Here is a 15,865-nt window from a genome sequence, read left to right as displayed (position 1 = left end):
AGAAAAGAAGATGCATTATCCTTCACTGACTATCCCGAGGTATTTCCACTACTTCCTGGCTCCCTCTGTCCTGGGCTTGTCTCTTCTCTTGCCAGAGGTTAAGATAACAGGTCAGAAGGGCCGGCAGCTTCTGGAGGTTTAGCATGTTAAGTGAGTCTGTTTTCTAAGAATTCTTTTAACGCCTCTGTTTTCCAAACAGCAAAAACACACTTTAAGCAAACACATAAATTTCCTTACAAAGGAAAAACTATGGTATTGAACCCCCAAATTTCTTTGGGCACATTATGAAGAAATAGATTAAAACAATAAAGATGTATCTTTTAAAAAAGTTCATAGCAGAGCAAGTATCTGCTCTACATTCTGTCCACCTTCAGTTACATTTCAATACAATGGCTGTTGAAATAGATGTTTTTAATCAAGGCAACAAGGTCTGTGTATTTAGTTTCACTTACTAGTGCTCTGAAAATCTCTCACACTAGGTAATCAGGATCGACTTACTTTTCAAAGTATACCCTAGTCTTTTGCAAAGTGTAAAAGACTCTCAATCTCAAGTGAACTGCATTCATAGAGGGACACAAGGACACACACACACATGCACACAAGTGTGCGCAAGCACACACAATAACACAGAGAAAAAGACACTATGAAAAAGGCACTTCTGTCAAAATTCTGCCACTCACCAGCAGGTGATTTAGCCTTGTTGGGCCTCATTTTCTTTCCTTAAAAAATAAGGGTTCATGGTAGGATTGCTGTAGATACTTTTAGATCTAAGATTCTATAATTATTTTTATTTCTTTAAAGTTTTTTTTCAAGAGTGGAAACTTTCAAACATACATAAAAGTAGAGAGAATAGTATAACAAATCCCCAAGTACCCATCATCCACTATCTATAATTGTTTTTCTTCAGCTTTATTGAAATATGATTAACAAATAAAAATTGTATATATTTAGGTTATGCAGGATTGTTTTTACGTGATTTGATATGTGTATACAATGTAAAATGATTACCAGAGTCAAATGAACATATCCATCACCTACGCAGTGTAGTGTAAGTACCTGACCTTAAGCTTTTGATTGATGAGGTATCCACATCAAAAGACATCCATCTTCAATAGACATATTGCCATCTCTATGACACAGCTGCTAGCAAAACAACCAGATTAAGGAACTAGACCACCCCCCCCACCCACAAAGGTACCTTTCAGAAAGCCTTGGGTAATTTATTTTATTTTTTTATTTTTTTTTTGAGTTAAGTATTTTATTTATTTTTATTTTTTATTTTTTTTTGAATTTTTTATTTTATTTTATTTATTTATTTCAATATATGGAATTTATTGTCAAATTGGTTTCCATACAACACCCAGTGCTCATCCCAAAAGGTGCCCTCCTCAATACCCATCACCCCCCTCCCCTCCCTCAAGCCTTGGGTAATTTAAATAACTGACTGTTGTGTGACCCACTTCTACCTTCCCAAACCCTAATTCTGGCTCTACAGAGTAAACCTCCAAAATTGTAGACACCCCACCCTCAGACCCTAATAAAGGCAGAGCCCCATATCTGTTCCCCATGCCATGTACCCTCCAGGAACTATAGGTAATAAATCTTGTTTCCTCAGAGTTCCCTGATGGTTTCTTGCTGAAGTGAATCCTGCGGATCACAATAAGAACCACAAGAGCCAGTACAGCCATAATATGTGCCCTGATGGAGGAAATGTCTGTGGAGCTCCCTACTAGCGATGTGTAGTTAGGCATCCCTAACTAAGGGCACTGCCATCAGTAGGCTCGAGATGGAGGGAATAATCACCTCTTCTCTTTTTTGTGATGGTACAAACACCAAGATCTACTCTCTTAGCAAATTTCAGTTATACAATATAGTATTATTAACTAGAATCATTATGCTGTATGTTAGATCCCCAGAACTTATTCATCTTACAACTGAAAGTTTGTACCCTTTGACCAATGCCTTCCTATTTCCCCTATTCCTCAAATCCTGGCAATTAAAATTCTAGCCTCTGGTTCTGGGAGGTTGACTTTTTCAATTCCACATATAACTGAGATCATACAGTATTTGTCTTCCTGTGTCTGGTTTATTTCACTTAGCATACTATCCTCCAGGTTTATCAATATGTTGAAAAGGTAGGATTCCCTTCTTTCTTATAGCTGAATAATATCCCATTGTGTCTACATATACATTTTCTTTATTCATCCATTAACAGACACTAAGTTGTTTCAATATCCTGGAATTATCCATATACTGTGAATAACACTGCAATGAATATGGGATATCATACTGATATGATATCATACTGATATCTGAGATACTGATTTCATTTCCTTTAGACATATATCCAGGGGCGCCTGGGTGGTTCAGTAGGTTGAGCGTCCAACTCTGGACTTCAGCTCAGATCATGATCTCACAGCTCATGAGATCAAGGCCCATATCAGGCTCTGCTCTGACAGCGTGGAGTCTGCTTGGGATTCTCTCATTCTCTTTCTCTCTCTCTGCCCCCCGCCACGCACGCTCTCTCTCTCAAAATAAGTAAACAAATATTTTTTAAAAAGATATATATCCAGAAGTGGGATTGTTGGATCATATGGAAATTCTATTTTCAATTTTTGAGGAATTCCCATATTATTTTCTATCATGGTTGTACCAACAGTACAGAAGGGTTCCCCTTTCTCCACACCTTTGGCAATACTTGTTACTTTTTTTTATCTTTTTGATAACAGTCATCCTAACAGATGTGAAGTGAGTCTCACTGTGGCTCTGATTTGTACTTTCCTAATGATTAGTGAGGTTGAACATCTTTTCATACACCTCTTGGCTATTGAAAAAATCTGTTCATTCTTAAATCAGACTTTTAATTTTTTTGCTATCAAAGTATGTAAGTTTCTTATATATTTTGGATCAGATAGATGGTTTACAAATATTTTGTCCCATTCCACAGGTTATCTTTTCATTTTGTTGATTGTTTCCTTTGCTGTGCAGAAGCTTTTTAGAGATAGTCCCACTGTTTATTTTTGCTTTTCATACCTATACTTCCAGTGTCATATTCAAAAAATCACCACCAAAACCACTGTCAAGGAGTATTTTTCCTTATGTTTTCTTCTAGGATAAGTTTTATGGTGTCAGGCCTTAATGTGAGTATTTAATCCATTCTGAATTAATTTACAGTATTTCAGTTTATAAACTGTATTTCAGTTTATTCTTCTGCATTTGGATATACAGTTTTCTGAACACCATTTACAGAAGATGCTATCTCTCTTCAGTGTGCATTCTTGGAGCCCCTGTCAAAGATTAATTGACTTTATATGTGTGTGTCCATTTCTGGGCTTTCTATTCTATTCCACTGGTTTGTTTTTATGCCAGTGTGACACTGTTTTGATTACCACCTTTGCCATATAGTTTGACATCGTGAAGCATGACGCCTTCAGCTCTGTTCTTATTTCTCAAGGTTTGTTTGGCTATTTGGTGCTTTTTATGATTCCATATGAGTTTAGGATTTTTTTTAATTTCTTTTTTCTTTTAATTTTTTTAACATTTATTCATTTTTGAGAGACAGAAACAGAGTGCGAGTGGGGGAGGGGCAGAGAGAGAGGGAGACATAGAATCTGAAGCAGGCTCTGAGCTCTGAGCTGTCAGCACAGGGCCCAATGTGGGGCTTGAACCCACAAACCATCAGATCATGACCTGAGCCAAAGTCGAACACTTACCCGACTGAGCCACCAAGGCACCCGGATTTTTTTTTCTATTTCTGTGAAAAATGCCATTGGAATTTTGGTGGGAATTTATACAAGGATTGCACTGGATCTGTAGATCTATAATTCTACATAGAAGATAATTAGGGAAGTAAAAAAAGATGGTGGAAGTGTAGCAGAAGAAATCTGAGCGACTAAAGTACTGAAGTGAAGTCTGACTTACCAAAGGCCTGAGCACAGAGTGGAAACTGAGCAGAGAGGAGTGGAGGGTTTCTGGAGATGAGGGTAATCTTTTTCTTTTTAATGTTTGTTTGTTTAGAGCATGTAGAGGAGGGGCAAAGAGAAAGGGAGACAGTGTCAGAATCCCAAGCAGGCTCCACGCTTGTCAGCACAGAGTCTGATGGGGGGTCTCATCTCACCAACTGTGAGATCATGACTTTAGCCAAAGTCGAGAATCGGATGTTCAACTGAGTTACTCCAGGCGCCCCTGAGATGAGGGTAATCTTACATGTGATATCTTAAAGAAAGAGGAGGACATAGGAAATCTGGCTGATGACTTACCTAACAATAAACAATATAAGTCCAACAGATTTGTTGTAAGTGCAGGCATATTTTCCCCTAAGTGCTAGCAAAGAGACAAGTTAAAATGAGTAAATTAAGTGAAATTGGTGGGGTGCGGGGGCGGGGAGGAAGGAGATTAAATTCCATTCTCAGGAGCTGGTATCTCATGTTAAAATCAACTTAAAGTTAACACAGGACTCTGGAACCAGAACTAACATTTCAGGAAGCTGATCTTTACTACCATATGTGAGAATTAAGAGGAGGTCAAGAGCCAGGGAGCTGAGATGTTCACAGTGAGGTGACACACAAAGAGTTTGAGCTACGGCTTCAGGAGGGAAAAGAAAAGAGAACCAAATTCCATACTAACAACAGAACCAAAGAGCCATCAACCTTGTAGTCATGAGGGTGGTTCTGGTTCCTAAATTCTGCAAAAACTACATTGTGTCTTGACCGTATGTTCCAGTTAACAGCCAAAAACAGGATGTGGATAAAAATAAGACACCTCTTACCTGTCACCCGCTTCTTAAAATAAGGCAATTATTACAAATTTAGCACACATGCAGATGTTCATGAATGTGGGAAGAAATTCTACTTAGAACAGAAACTTCCCTCCTTACTCAAGGCTTCAAAGAACCAGTTTCTTTTATTTTTTTTTCCTTTTTAATGTTTACTTATTTATTATGAGAGGGGGGAGGGAGAGAGAGAGAGAGAAAATCCAAGCAGGCTCCACACTGTTAGCATACAGCCTGACTCAGGGCTCAATTCTATGAACTATGAGACCATGACCTGAACTGAAATCTAGAGTTGGGGGCTTAACTGACTGAGTCACCCTGGTACCCTCAAAGGACCAGTTTTGAAATACTTCTGAGGACAGACCAAAGGCAACTATTAAAACCTGATTAAATATTTAGTAAAACTATTTCAAGTAGTAACTGGTATGTTTTAGTATTATTCAGGTACAATATATATTCAGGTATATATATATATATATATATATATATGCTGACCTATACTTGTGATCATATTTGGAATGTCAATACATAACATTCGTGGGGCACCTGGGTAGCTCAGTGGGTTGACTGTCTGACTCTTGATTTCGCTCAGATCATGATCTCAAGGTTTGTGAGATCGAGCCCTGAGTTGGGCTCTGTGCTGACAGTGTGGAGCCTGCTTAAGATTCTTTCTCTCTCCCTCTCTCTCAGCCTCTCATTTGTTCTCTCTCTCTTTCAAAATAAATAAATAAAGCTTAAAAATATATGTATAAAACATTCTTACTCATGACTGTCCTGGACTAAATGTTTGTCTCCCTTAAGATTCTTATATTGAAGCCATAAACCCCATGTGATGGTACTGGGAGATAGGGTCTTTGGGAGGTAATTAGGATTAGAGGTGGACATAAGGGTGGGGCCCTAATGATGGAATTAGTGGCCTTGCAAGGAGAGACATCAGAGAGCTTCCTGGAGAACATGAAATTGTTCTGTCTCCTTCCCTGTCATATGAGGACACAAAGAGAAAGAGGCCATTTGTAAGCCAGGAGGAGGGCTCTCCCCAGAACCTAACCATGCTGTAACCTTCATCTTGGGCTTATAGTCTCCAGACTACTAGAAAATAAATTCCTATTAATCAAGCTACCTAGTCTATGGTTTCTGTTATGGCAGGCCAAGTTAAAACAGTGATAAAGAGCACAATGTAAATATTAAATTATTTTTAAATTCCAGTAATTTTTAGCAGGTCTTAAGAATGGTTTTAGATTTATAGAAAATTTTTACTGATTAGTACAGAGAATTCCCTTATCACCTGCCCTTTTCTCCCTCCCTACCCACATGTGGTTTCCCATATAATTAGATGCTCATTAAAATGCTCATACCACAGGAGAGGCACACCAGGACGAGGAGCAACTCAGCAATGACACCACAGCCACCTCTCTCCCACCTCAAATTAACTAAGGGACATGCTTAGGACAAATGGCCCTTGAATGAGATGCCTACAGAGAAGTTAAGTTGTATTTTTTTTTCCCTCTCATTGTTTTCTTTTAGAAAAGTGAACATGCCAAATTTTTATGCTTTAGAAGCAAGTAATTTGCAGGTATATGGTTTTATGTCCTGCATTTAAAGGCCTCTGGCAATGGAGTCAGAGCTCTCTCCCCAGGTCCAAGGCTCCTCCATGTCTGGCCCTGCCCAGCACTGGCACACCTACTGAATCTCTCTCCCTGCTGTGCTAATTCTTCTGCCTGTTACACCTGTGCACTCGCCTTACCCCCTAGATCCAAATTCTACTCAACTGTCAAAACCCATCTATTCCACAAAGTCTTTTCAAACCGATACTGTGTTCTCTCCTTTGTTCACTTCTTCGATATCTACATGATTAGCAGGCCAGGGTTTATCACTTAATCATTCTCTAAATGTTAGAGTAAGGGCCTCTTTAGAGTAAGGACCATGGCTTACAATACTTTTTTCCCCCATCACCTCGTGGTACAACTCTGGAGATATAGTGCTTGATCAATAAATATATAGCTGATTACTAGCTGGTACACAGAAAAGGCAAGTTTTACACAAATTGTTTGATCTGCTCAAATTTTTAGAGAAAATTACCTTAAAAAATTAAAATGACTCTAAAAACCCTAAAATTACCAAAATGTGAGAGCCTGGGCCCAATGCCACAAGCAGAGGTTTTCAATGATGTAACTCTTAACCTTAGCAGGCTTTCCAGATTCATGAACACTCACTGTAAAGGAAAGCAGATGTTAATAAAGACATACCGTCTGAGGTTGTAAGAATCTTCTTGTCTTTGGGCGCCAAAGCATGTCCAGCATGACTGATAACCCAAATTGGAAAGCGTCTGTTTGTTAAGGAGTACAGAGTCTTTGCAAATGGTACATAAAAGGAACAAAAACCTGGATTACCTAAGAAAAGAAACACAGATCTTAGTTAACCAAAGCTAAGCTCACATAAGAAGATGTGCAGAGTGGAAACGATGGATGTATCCTCACACTTTCTTCTACAAATCTACTAACATTGACACATACACTTCAATTTTAATATCCTTTCTGCCTTAAGTCTGGGGATGATCGCTCAGAAGATTCCTGCTCCTGCTTTGTTCTCCAACTGTTTCAAGATAAATTCTTCCTCCCTATTCCTTAATAAATGGAGCCACCAACCCTACACCAAATGCTCAAGTACTAACACCAGGTTTGTCCCTGTTCTTCACAGCCAATTCCCTAGTAAGTCCTGTGAACTTTGCTTCCAAAATACATCCTTACACTGTCTACTTCTCTCCATTAGCATTATCACTTCCCATCAAGTTTTCTGCACTAGTCTCCCAATGGGAGTTCTGGCTACTCTCGTCCCCCGGGAATCCATTCTTCAGGTACCCAGAGAGATACCCTCAAACTTCAGATCAAATCATAGCTGTATCCTATTTAAACACCTTACATTGGCTTCCCATTATCATCCTATTGGTTTAAAGTCATTAATCCTGCCTCTAAAGCCCTTCAAGATATTATTCTGCTCAGTTACCAAGCTGCATGAAAACAAATCGGTGTAAGAATCATTCACAAAGCATACTTTGAGGAGTGTACTGAGTGTTTCCTTGTCATTTATCACAAGTACTTCTATTGTAAACATATGTATGGTTTGACCTTTTGGGAAAAAGACCACCAACATATAGATTTTTCTTGTGTATGTACAGAAGGTATTTTTGACATGGGTTTGCTATAGAGAAACAGAATGAATAATAACCTTTTAGAAAAAAGAGTCAATCTGATATATCTTAGGGGGAAATGACAGTGAAATGGGGTTTCATCTTGCAGTCACCATCTGTATAATGCTTTCACAGACACTAGTTCATTTCCAGCAATATCTATTGTACAATTTATTATTTTTTCATGCTATTAGGTTTCTCTTCTTTGTAATTAGATGACATGGTTTTGTTGCACTGATATAACCTCTGCCACCCTTGTCAAATGACATTGATTTCTTCATCATTTCAGTTTTCTTGACAGGGAATGTAGCAAAGTGGTTAAGGGCAGACTCTGGAGCCAGACTGTGGGAGTTGGAATCATGGCTTTGCACTTATTAAGTGTGTGACCTCTGGAAAGTTATTTAACCTCTCGAGCCTTGGTTTCCTTGTCTTGAAAATGAGGATAATAACGGCACTACCTAATGTGGGAACTAAGTGAATTAATAAAGGTAAAGCACCTAAATACTGCTCGATGCGAGTGCTGTATAAATGTTAGCTACTCAGACGTATCATGGCTAGCGATGGCAGTAAATGGTCTTGTCGTCCATATTGCTAGTCTGCTTCTGTTGCATTCAGACCTAGTGACTTGAGTTCTAAATTGCTTTTTGTAACTGTGCCAGTGACATCTTTGTTAAATAGTACAGAAACTTCTTTAAATGCAGTAATATGTTCTTTGGTCAGCTGACTGGCTGACGAAGAGAGGAGGGATGTACAGCGCTGGGGCTATAACATCTAAGGTGGGTATTGACAGCACTGTTTCATGTTTTATATTTAAATCTTTAATAAGTTTGGAATATTTTTTAGTATCAAGTACAAAGTAGCAATCCAACTTCTTTCCAAATGATTAGCCAAGTGCCCCAAGATCATTTATTACATAACCCATTCTTTCTGCATTGATTTGAAATGTCTTCTGAATTCAACCCTGAATTCTTACATTTGCTTGCTAATTCTGATTCCAAATAATTCCATTTATTTTTTCCTTTTCTCCTCTGCCAGCACCATACTGCCTTGATTACTACATTGTGTTTTTCTTCCTTCCTTTCTTTTTTTTAAAAAATGTTTCGGTAACTGGCAGGCCAAATCCCTTCTCTTAATTTTTTCCCCTAAATTTTCTAGGCTGGTGTCATAACCTTTAGAATTATTTCCACCAGGTTCAATTTTTAAAATTTATTTTGGAATTCTGATGAAATTCACCTCATTTATACATTAATTTAAAAAGGTTTGATGTCTTTTATATTACTGAGTATAATCTTCTGGGAGTGGGTTATGTCTCATATTTAAATGTTTTAGGTCTCTCAGCTAAGTTTTACCATTTTTTTTCACATGGGTAGAAAATTATAGTCATCAACATTTTAAAGTGCTAGAACTTACTACATGCTAGGCAGCATTTGAGTGCTTTACATGTATTAACTCATTTAGTCCCAACCTGAGGTAGAACTATTATTACTTCCATTTTATGAATGACGAAACTGAGGTACAAAGAGGTTGAACAACTTGCCCAAGGTCACACAGATGATAAGTGCTCAATAAGTATTTGATGACTGGAAGAGTATACAAAAGAAAATAATAATACTGAATTTAGAAAAGAACATAAACTACCTGACACTGATTTCTTCATCATTTCAGTTCTTCATCATAAACTATCCGGTTTAGGATCTTCTGCATACATTGTATTAGTTAATCTTACAAAAGCCCCACAGAGTAGCTGGCCTTATCATTAGGAATAATGAATGGGCAATTACTTGCACAATACCTGGCACACAGAAAGGGCTGAATAAATGGTAGCTATTATTACTGTAATTGTTATTATATATTTATTTTCTTATTGAATAAATCTGACATGTCGTGTTCTGTAAGTTTAAGGTGCACAGCACATTAAAACTGGTTTAAGGAGAATCCAAAGATAACACCTACATGAGTTAGATGCAATAATTACCACGAATTACAATGAGTTACAATATGAACCTGAAAAGTACTAGCTAATGAATTGCTACAAAACAATTTTTTCCATCTATCTCTGGGTTCTGAGTTCTTTTGCTTAATGACTATAAGATCTTAAGCGAATACCTTGAAGCTTTCTTGTTCACTATTTTGTCATCATCAAGTAAATGATACTTTCAACTGCTTCATGTTCATTTCATTCTATTCAGTACTATAGCTTCTTTTGTATATTCTTTTAGTTACCAATTATTTACTGATCACCTTCTACATGGAAGTCACTGTGTCAGGCACAAGACAGTTAAAGGCCTTTTTATAATTCATATTCAGTAGGAAAATATATACATATAACTAAATAAATAAAGAAGCTAATTCAAGAGTGGGAGAAGTTATGTGATGATTGTGTGAGGATCCTCAAGAGAAGAGATTAGGGTGGCCTGAGAAAAATGTTTAAGGAGATGACCTTTAGCTAAGACCCAAAAGATGAAAAGAAATTGACCTTGTAAAAATTTGAGGAAAGAAGATACCAGAACAGGAGAAGAACAGGTACGAAGGCCCTCAAGCAATGAAGAGCTTGGCTCCTGAAGAAACAGAAGAGTCCACAATGGCCAGTAAGTATCAGGAAGATCCGACTGACAAGTGAGATAGAAGTGGAAAATGTAATGCAAACCGTTTAAATGTCTTTGCATACTTCACTACTTAAATATCATGGCCCTTAAATAACACTTTATGAACCATGAATTTAACTTCCTGGTTAGGAAACCACAAAAAATTGAAAGGGTCTTATTTCTGCAGCTAAAATCAGATATACACACATTCACACATGTATGTATACGTGTATTTTCAGGTATAGGGATGTTTGAAAACATTTCAATACAAAACTGCTAGTAAAACTTTTTACCAAAGGATATCAAAATGTGTTATAAACATATGCTTGATCAAACATATAGTCAAGTGCTTGAGTAACATATAACAGAGGCTGTGGTGACCATCTCTAGACCCCAACTGCCAATAAACTATTCAACATTGCAATTGTAGATTTTTGCCTTCCACTTAATCTTGTAGGAGACAAAACCTGCCACATATAAAGTTAATGTGGCATAGCATCTATACAGAAGGTTGTCAGATGGAAAGAACACTGGGCTTGCACATGGAGCCTTGTCCGCTCCATTTCTGATCACTGTACTCAAATCTAAGACATATTGCATGACTCTATTATCCCCATATGACCACTGGAGAGTTATAATGACTCAATATATTTTACAGTGAGTTCTCAAATTGGTTCCCTTTGGTCATTTCTCTATTTAAAGAAAGTCCAAGGATATTGTTACTTAACAGAAATTCTACAACAAAGCTTCACTGGAAAAGACGAAGTTAAATTAAAAGTTCCTCAATCTGTGGATTCTAATAAATCACTCCTCATTATCATTACCAACTTAAAAGTGATTAATTTTGCTAGCTGCAAAAGCAAAGTGATTTAAAATGACATGTTACATCAATCTATCAGAGACAGACTAAATATGATGTCTTCAGTGGTTTAACAATCTTTGAAATACTGTCATCCTAATTTTCCCCACAGTATAAATAGATTAAGCCCAAATATAAAATACAATTCTGAACTCCATAAACTAATGAGCAGCACCAGCCTTCAGCTCCCATGAACTCCAAGGAAAAGGGCCAAGGGCAGCAATGAGAATAGAAGGGCAAACATAAAAGAACACTAAAAAACTAAGAATGATCTGAAAATGTCAAAGCACCACAAAACAATGACACCACAAAGCAACAAATGTTTTAAGCTTCTCTTTCTTCACAGTGTCTTCACTGAATGCTCCCTCTATCTGTCTCTTCCTCATATTTTAAACCTGGCTCTCCCCTGTGGTGGACTCTTCCCTTCAAGCGTCCACAGTAGAGCCCGCACTCTTCTCTAACACTTCATGCACCTCAAGGAGAGCAAAGACTTTTGCAACACAAGCTTCCAAGCTCTGAGGGTAAGTGAGTGAGTGAATGGACACCTCTGAGTAGGGAAGCACAGGGAACTGTCAGCTCCACCTACTCGTCTACCTTATTGCAACAACCTCTCCTCCTCCATCTCCGTCTATCAACTTCTTAGTCACTCTCACACATTCCCTGAAAACCCTGGCCCTTAAATAACAATTTTAGGTGCCATTCCATGGCAGGAGATTTCAAAATCTGGGTAGATTCACTGAGCCAACACCTTTGTCCCATAATTCATTACCCTGATCAAATTCAACGAACTTCCTGCACATGAAACTTAAGCAACTAATTCTGATAGCCACAGCCTAGGATCAGTGGTAAGCATATCACAATCTCCTGGAAGGCGTATTAAAACACAGACTGCTCCACCCCCAGAGTTTCTGGTTCAGAAGGTCTGGGTGGGGCCCGAGAACCTGCATGTCTCATGAGTTCTCAGATGATACTGCTGGTCCCAACACCAACTTTAAGAACCACTGGTTTAGATTTTTTTCATTACCCAGAAATGGTTAACATTCAAACCATTCTACCTCTGATAGGTCAGACTTCACTCCCAATATACCTGCTATTCCATCACAGTGCTGCTCAAAATCTACTTGTTCTCAGCTGATAATTCCTTTCATCCTGTATACCTGCTATTCTCAATGCTGACCACTTTCCTCAGGGCCCTTATCTACCCTCTGCCATATTTATTCTCAACAGATCACCTCAACTCTTAATTAGAAGAAAAAACAGAGCTCAGGAGGCAGGAAATTACTTTACTCTCTCTGACGTGCTTTCACACTTTCTCCACTTTGGTAACTAACTTCACCTCCTTCATGCTAGCCTCTGAAGAATATCCTGTCTCCAGTCCAAGACAACATTTCTACTTACCTTCTCAATCCTATACTCTACCATGGCCTCAAATCTCTGCTCCATCAAACAGTACTTGTCATGCCTATAATTTCAAACTCTCCCTAGCTGCTATTAAAGCATATGTATTTTTAATTTCAATAGATGCCAACAGACTGCTTTCTAAAATTACTGTTATATGATGAAAGGAAACTGGAAATTTTATTTCCAGAAGAGGTTAAACGGAAGAGGTTTTGGGTCAGGAATCTTAGGCCAACTGAAAACAGAAGCACTATACTGAGAAGAGCTTTGATTAACTGTTACTATACAATGAAACTTCCTACCTTCTTTCCCTTGTTCAGCCCTGAACATTCACAAACAGGTTTCCACTCCTCAAACAGGATATTGGGAGATTCCTTCCTAGGAAAACTGAATGACCCAAGAAATAGGTAGAGATAACTGAAAGCTGGAAATTCTCCAGTGAAATGCTGAGTCCCTACCCAATTACCCTTAGCCTAGCGTGGGATCTAGGGTGACCAGCCATCCTGTTTTGCATAGGACTGTTGTGGTTTTAGTACTGAAAGGCATGTGTCCTGCAATAAAATCTCTCAGACTACAATAGCTGGTCACTCTAGGCACACCTGAGGACAAGCCTCATCCCTGAACACAAAGATTCCAATAGCTGTTTGTGTCTTCCTCTTAAAAATGAAAGGGTAGTCAGGATTACCAGACATTTGAGGAAAAACAAATGCTAATGCAAACAAACAGAAAAAGGAAGAAAGTAAAAACTCTAATAATGCAAGAAGCCAAAGAAAATGATAATTTACCCATGAAACAGGTGACTATAAAAAAAGAAGAGAAAACATAGCTCTTAGGATTGAAGTATATGACTCTCTGGTTTAAAAGGGTACACAAAAACCTATAGTGTATGAAAAAAAATCCATACAACGTGCTTTATGGTAAAGTTTCAGAATCTTAGAACAAAGAAAAGATCTAAAATGCTTTTCCTTGCAGGTGAGCTTCAAATACAAAAGATAAAAAATCAGAATGATATCAAGACTTCTCAAAAGCAGCTCTGGACCATGGAAAACAGCTAAAATGCCCTCTAAATTCTAAGGAAAAATTATCTCCAAACTAGAACTTTAAGACATTTTCTGACATGACAGATCTTTAAAAGATTACTTCCCATGTACCTCTTCTCAGGAAGTTACTAAGAGATGTGCTTAACCAATAAAGCAAGAAATAAGAAAATGTGGGATCCAGGAAATGGAATCTAACTCAGGAGAAAAGTGACAGGAATTCCCAGCATGGCCTGGGCAGCAGACCTACAGAGCAATCAGTCCACACTGGAGCCAATGAACTGAGAGTTCTGGGAAGCGTATCTCCAAAGAAACAAAACAAAACAAAACAAAAATGAGAAAAACAAAACCAAAACCAGACTGATTACTCAAATGCATTAAAAGGACTTTTTTTCTTATTTCCTATAGAATAATTTTAGGATAAATTAGTGATTCAAAAGTAGAAAACTAAGCAAATAAGACAATAATTAGCTCAGAGAGAACAACAAGAAAAAAATGTACAAGAAAAGAAATGCAATCATAATACCTCATTGGCTTAGCTATATACGGTATGATATATAGTCACAATTTCATTCTTAATCTTAATCTTTAAGGCTGATATGTATCTATCTATCTCTATATAGATATATATATATATCAGATAGATATATCTATACAGAGATATAGAGATATATAGAGATATCTATCTATATATCTATATATCTATAGATATATCTATCTATATAAAGATATATCTTTATATATCTATATCTCTATATAGAGATATAAAGGTATATAGAAATATATATAAAAATATATATTTCTATATATAGAAAGATATATAGAAATATATATTTCTATATATAAAGATATATAGAAATATATCTTTATATCTCTGTATAGAGATATAGAGATATAGATATATAAAGATATATCTTTATATAGATAGATATCTATTCTCTCTCTCTCTCTCTCTATATATATATATACATATAATATGTTCTAACTTACAAGTTTAAAAGGGCTTTGAATATCTATGATCAAGAAACTACCCCGGACATTCTATTGATAGTGATTCTGCAAAAGTCACAAATGACCCAGCTTCCACATCTCAGAATAAATAAACGTTCCACAGTAAACTTACAATCATCTTGGAATGAGACAGAAAAAATTATTTAGAAAAATGTCACAAATTTGGTAGTTCTAATTATTCTAGGTATTAAGAAATTTTAAAAAGTTTACAAAACTATATGCATACTTCCAATTATGATTTAAAATGTATATGTAAGAGTCTCTTACGGTTTGGCTCCCTCCCTCTCTTTTTTTTTTTCTCTTTTTTTTTTTTTCAATATATGAAGTTTATTGTCAAATTGGTTTCCATACAACACCCAGTGCTCATCCCAAAAGGTGCCCTCCTCAATACCCATCACCCACCCTCCCCTCTCTCCCACCCCCCATCAACCCTCAGTTTGTTCTCAGTTTTTAAGAGTCTCTTATGCTTTGGCTCTCTTCCACTCTAACTTCTTTTTTTTTTCCTTCCCCTCCCCCATGGGTTTCTGTTAAGTTTCTCAGGATCCGCATAAGAGTGAAACCATATGGTATCTGTCTTTCTCTGTATGGCTTATTTCACTTAGCATCACACTCTCCAGTTCCATCCACATTGCTACAAAGGGCCATATTTCATTCTTTCTCATTGCCACGTAGTACTCTATTGTGTATATAAACCACAATGTTTTTATCCATTCATCAGTTGATGGACATTTAGGCTCTTTCCATAATTTGGCTATTGTTGAGAGTGCTGCTCTAAACATTGGGGTACAAGTGCCCCTATGCATCAGACTCCTGTATCCCTTGGATAAATTCCTAGCAGTGCTACTGCTGGGTCATAGGGTAGGTCTATTTTTAATTTTTTGAGGAACCTCCACACTGTTTTCCAGAGTGGCTGCACCAGTTTGCATTCCCACCAACAGTGCAAGAGGGTTCCCGTTTCTCCACATCCTCTCCAGCATCTATAGTCTCCTGATTTGTTCATTTTGGCCACTCTGACTG

At 37.4% G+C, this 15,865-nt stretch overlaps 1 protein-coding gene across 3 annotated transcripts in view; it reads right to left on the bottom strand.

The window, feature by feature from the left end:
- LDAH (lipid droplet associated hydrolase) overlaps nt 1–15,865 on the bottom strand; it is a 110,668-nt gene that overhangs the window by 74,688 nt on the left and 20,115 nt on the right. For 2 of the 3 annotated variants that reach the window (XM_015073990.3, XM_015074055.3), the window contains exon 3: nt 7,018–7,161. The exons of the other annotated variant lie outside the window; for it this stretch is intronic. In XM_015073990.3, coding sequence (XP_014929476.1) covers nt 7,018–7,161 — 144 coding nt within the window. The remainder of the gene's footprint in view (nt 1–7,017; nt 7,162–15,865) is intronic. 3 annotated transcript variants of the gene reach the window in all.

This window comes from Acinonyx jubatus, chromosome A3 (genome assembly GCF_027475565.1).
Source record: "Acinonyx jubatus isolate Ajub_Pintada_27869175 chromosome A3, VMU_Ajub_asm_v1.0, whole genome shotgun sequence".
In the NCBI taxonomy this organism is placed as follows: domain Eukaryota; kingdom Metazoa; phylum Chordata; class Mammalia; order Carnivora; family Felidae; genus Acinonyx; species Acinonyx jubatus.
The sequence above is the reverse complement of the archived record's forward strand: the minus strand, read 5'-3'. Positions and strand labels throughout refer to the sequence as shown.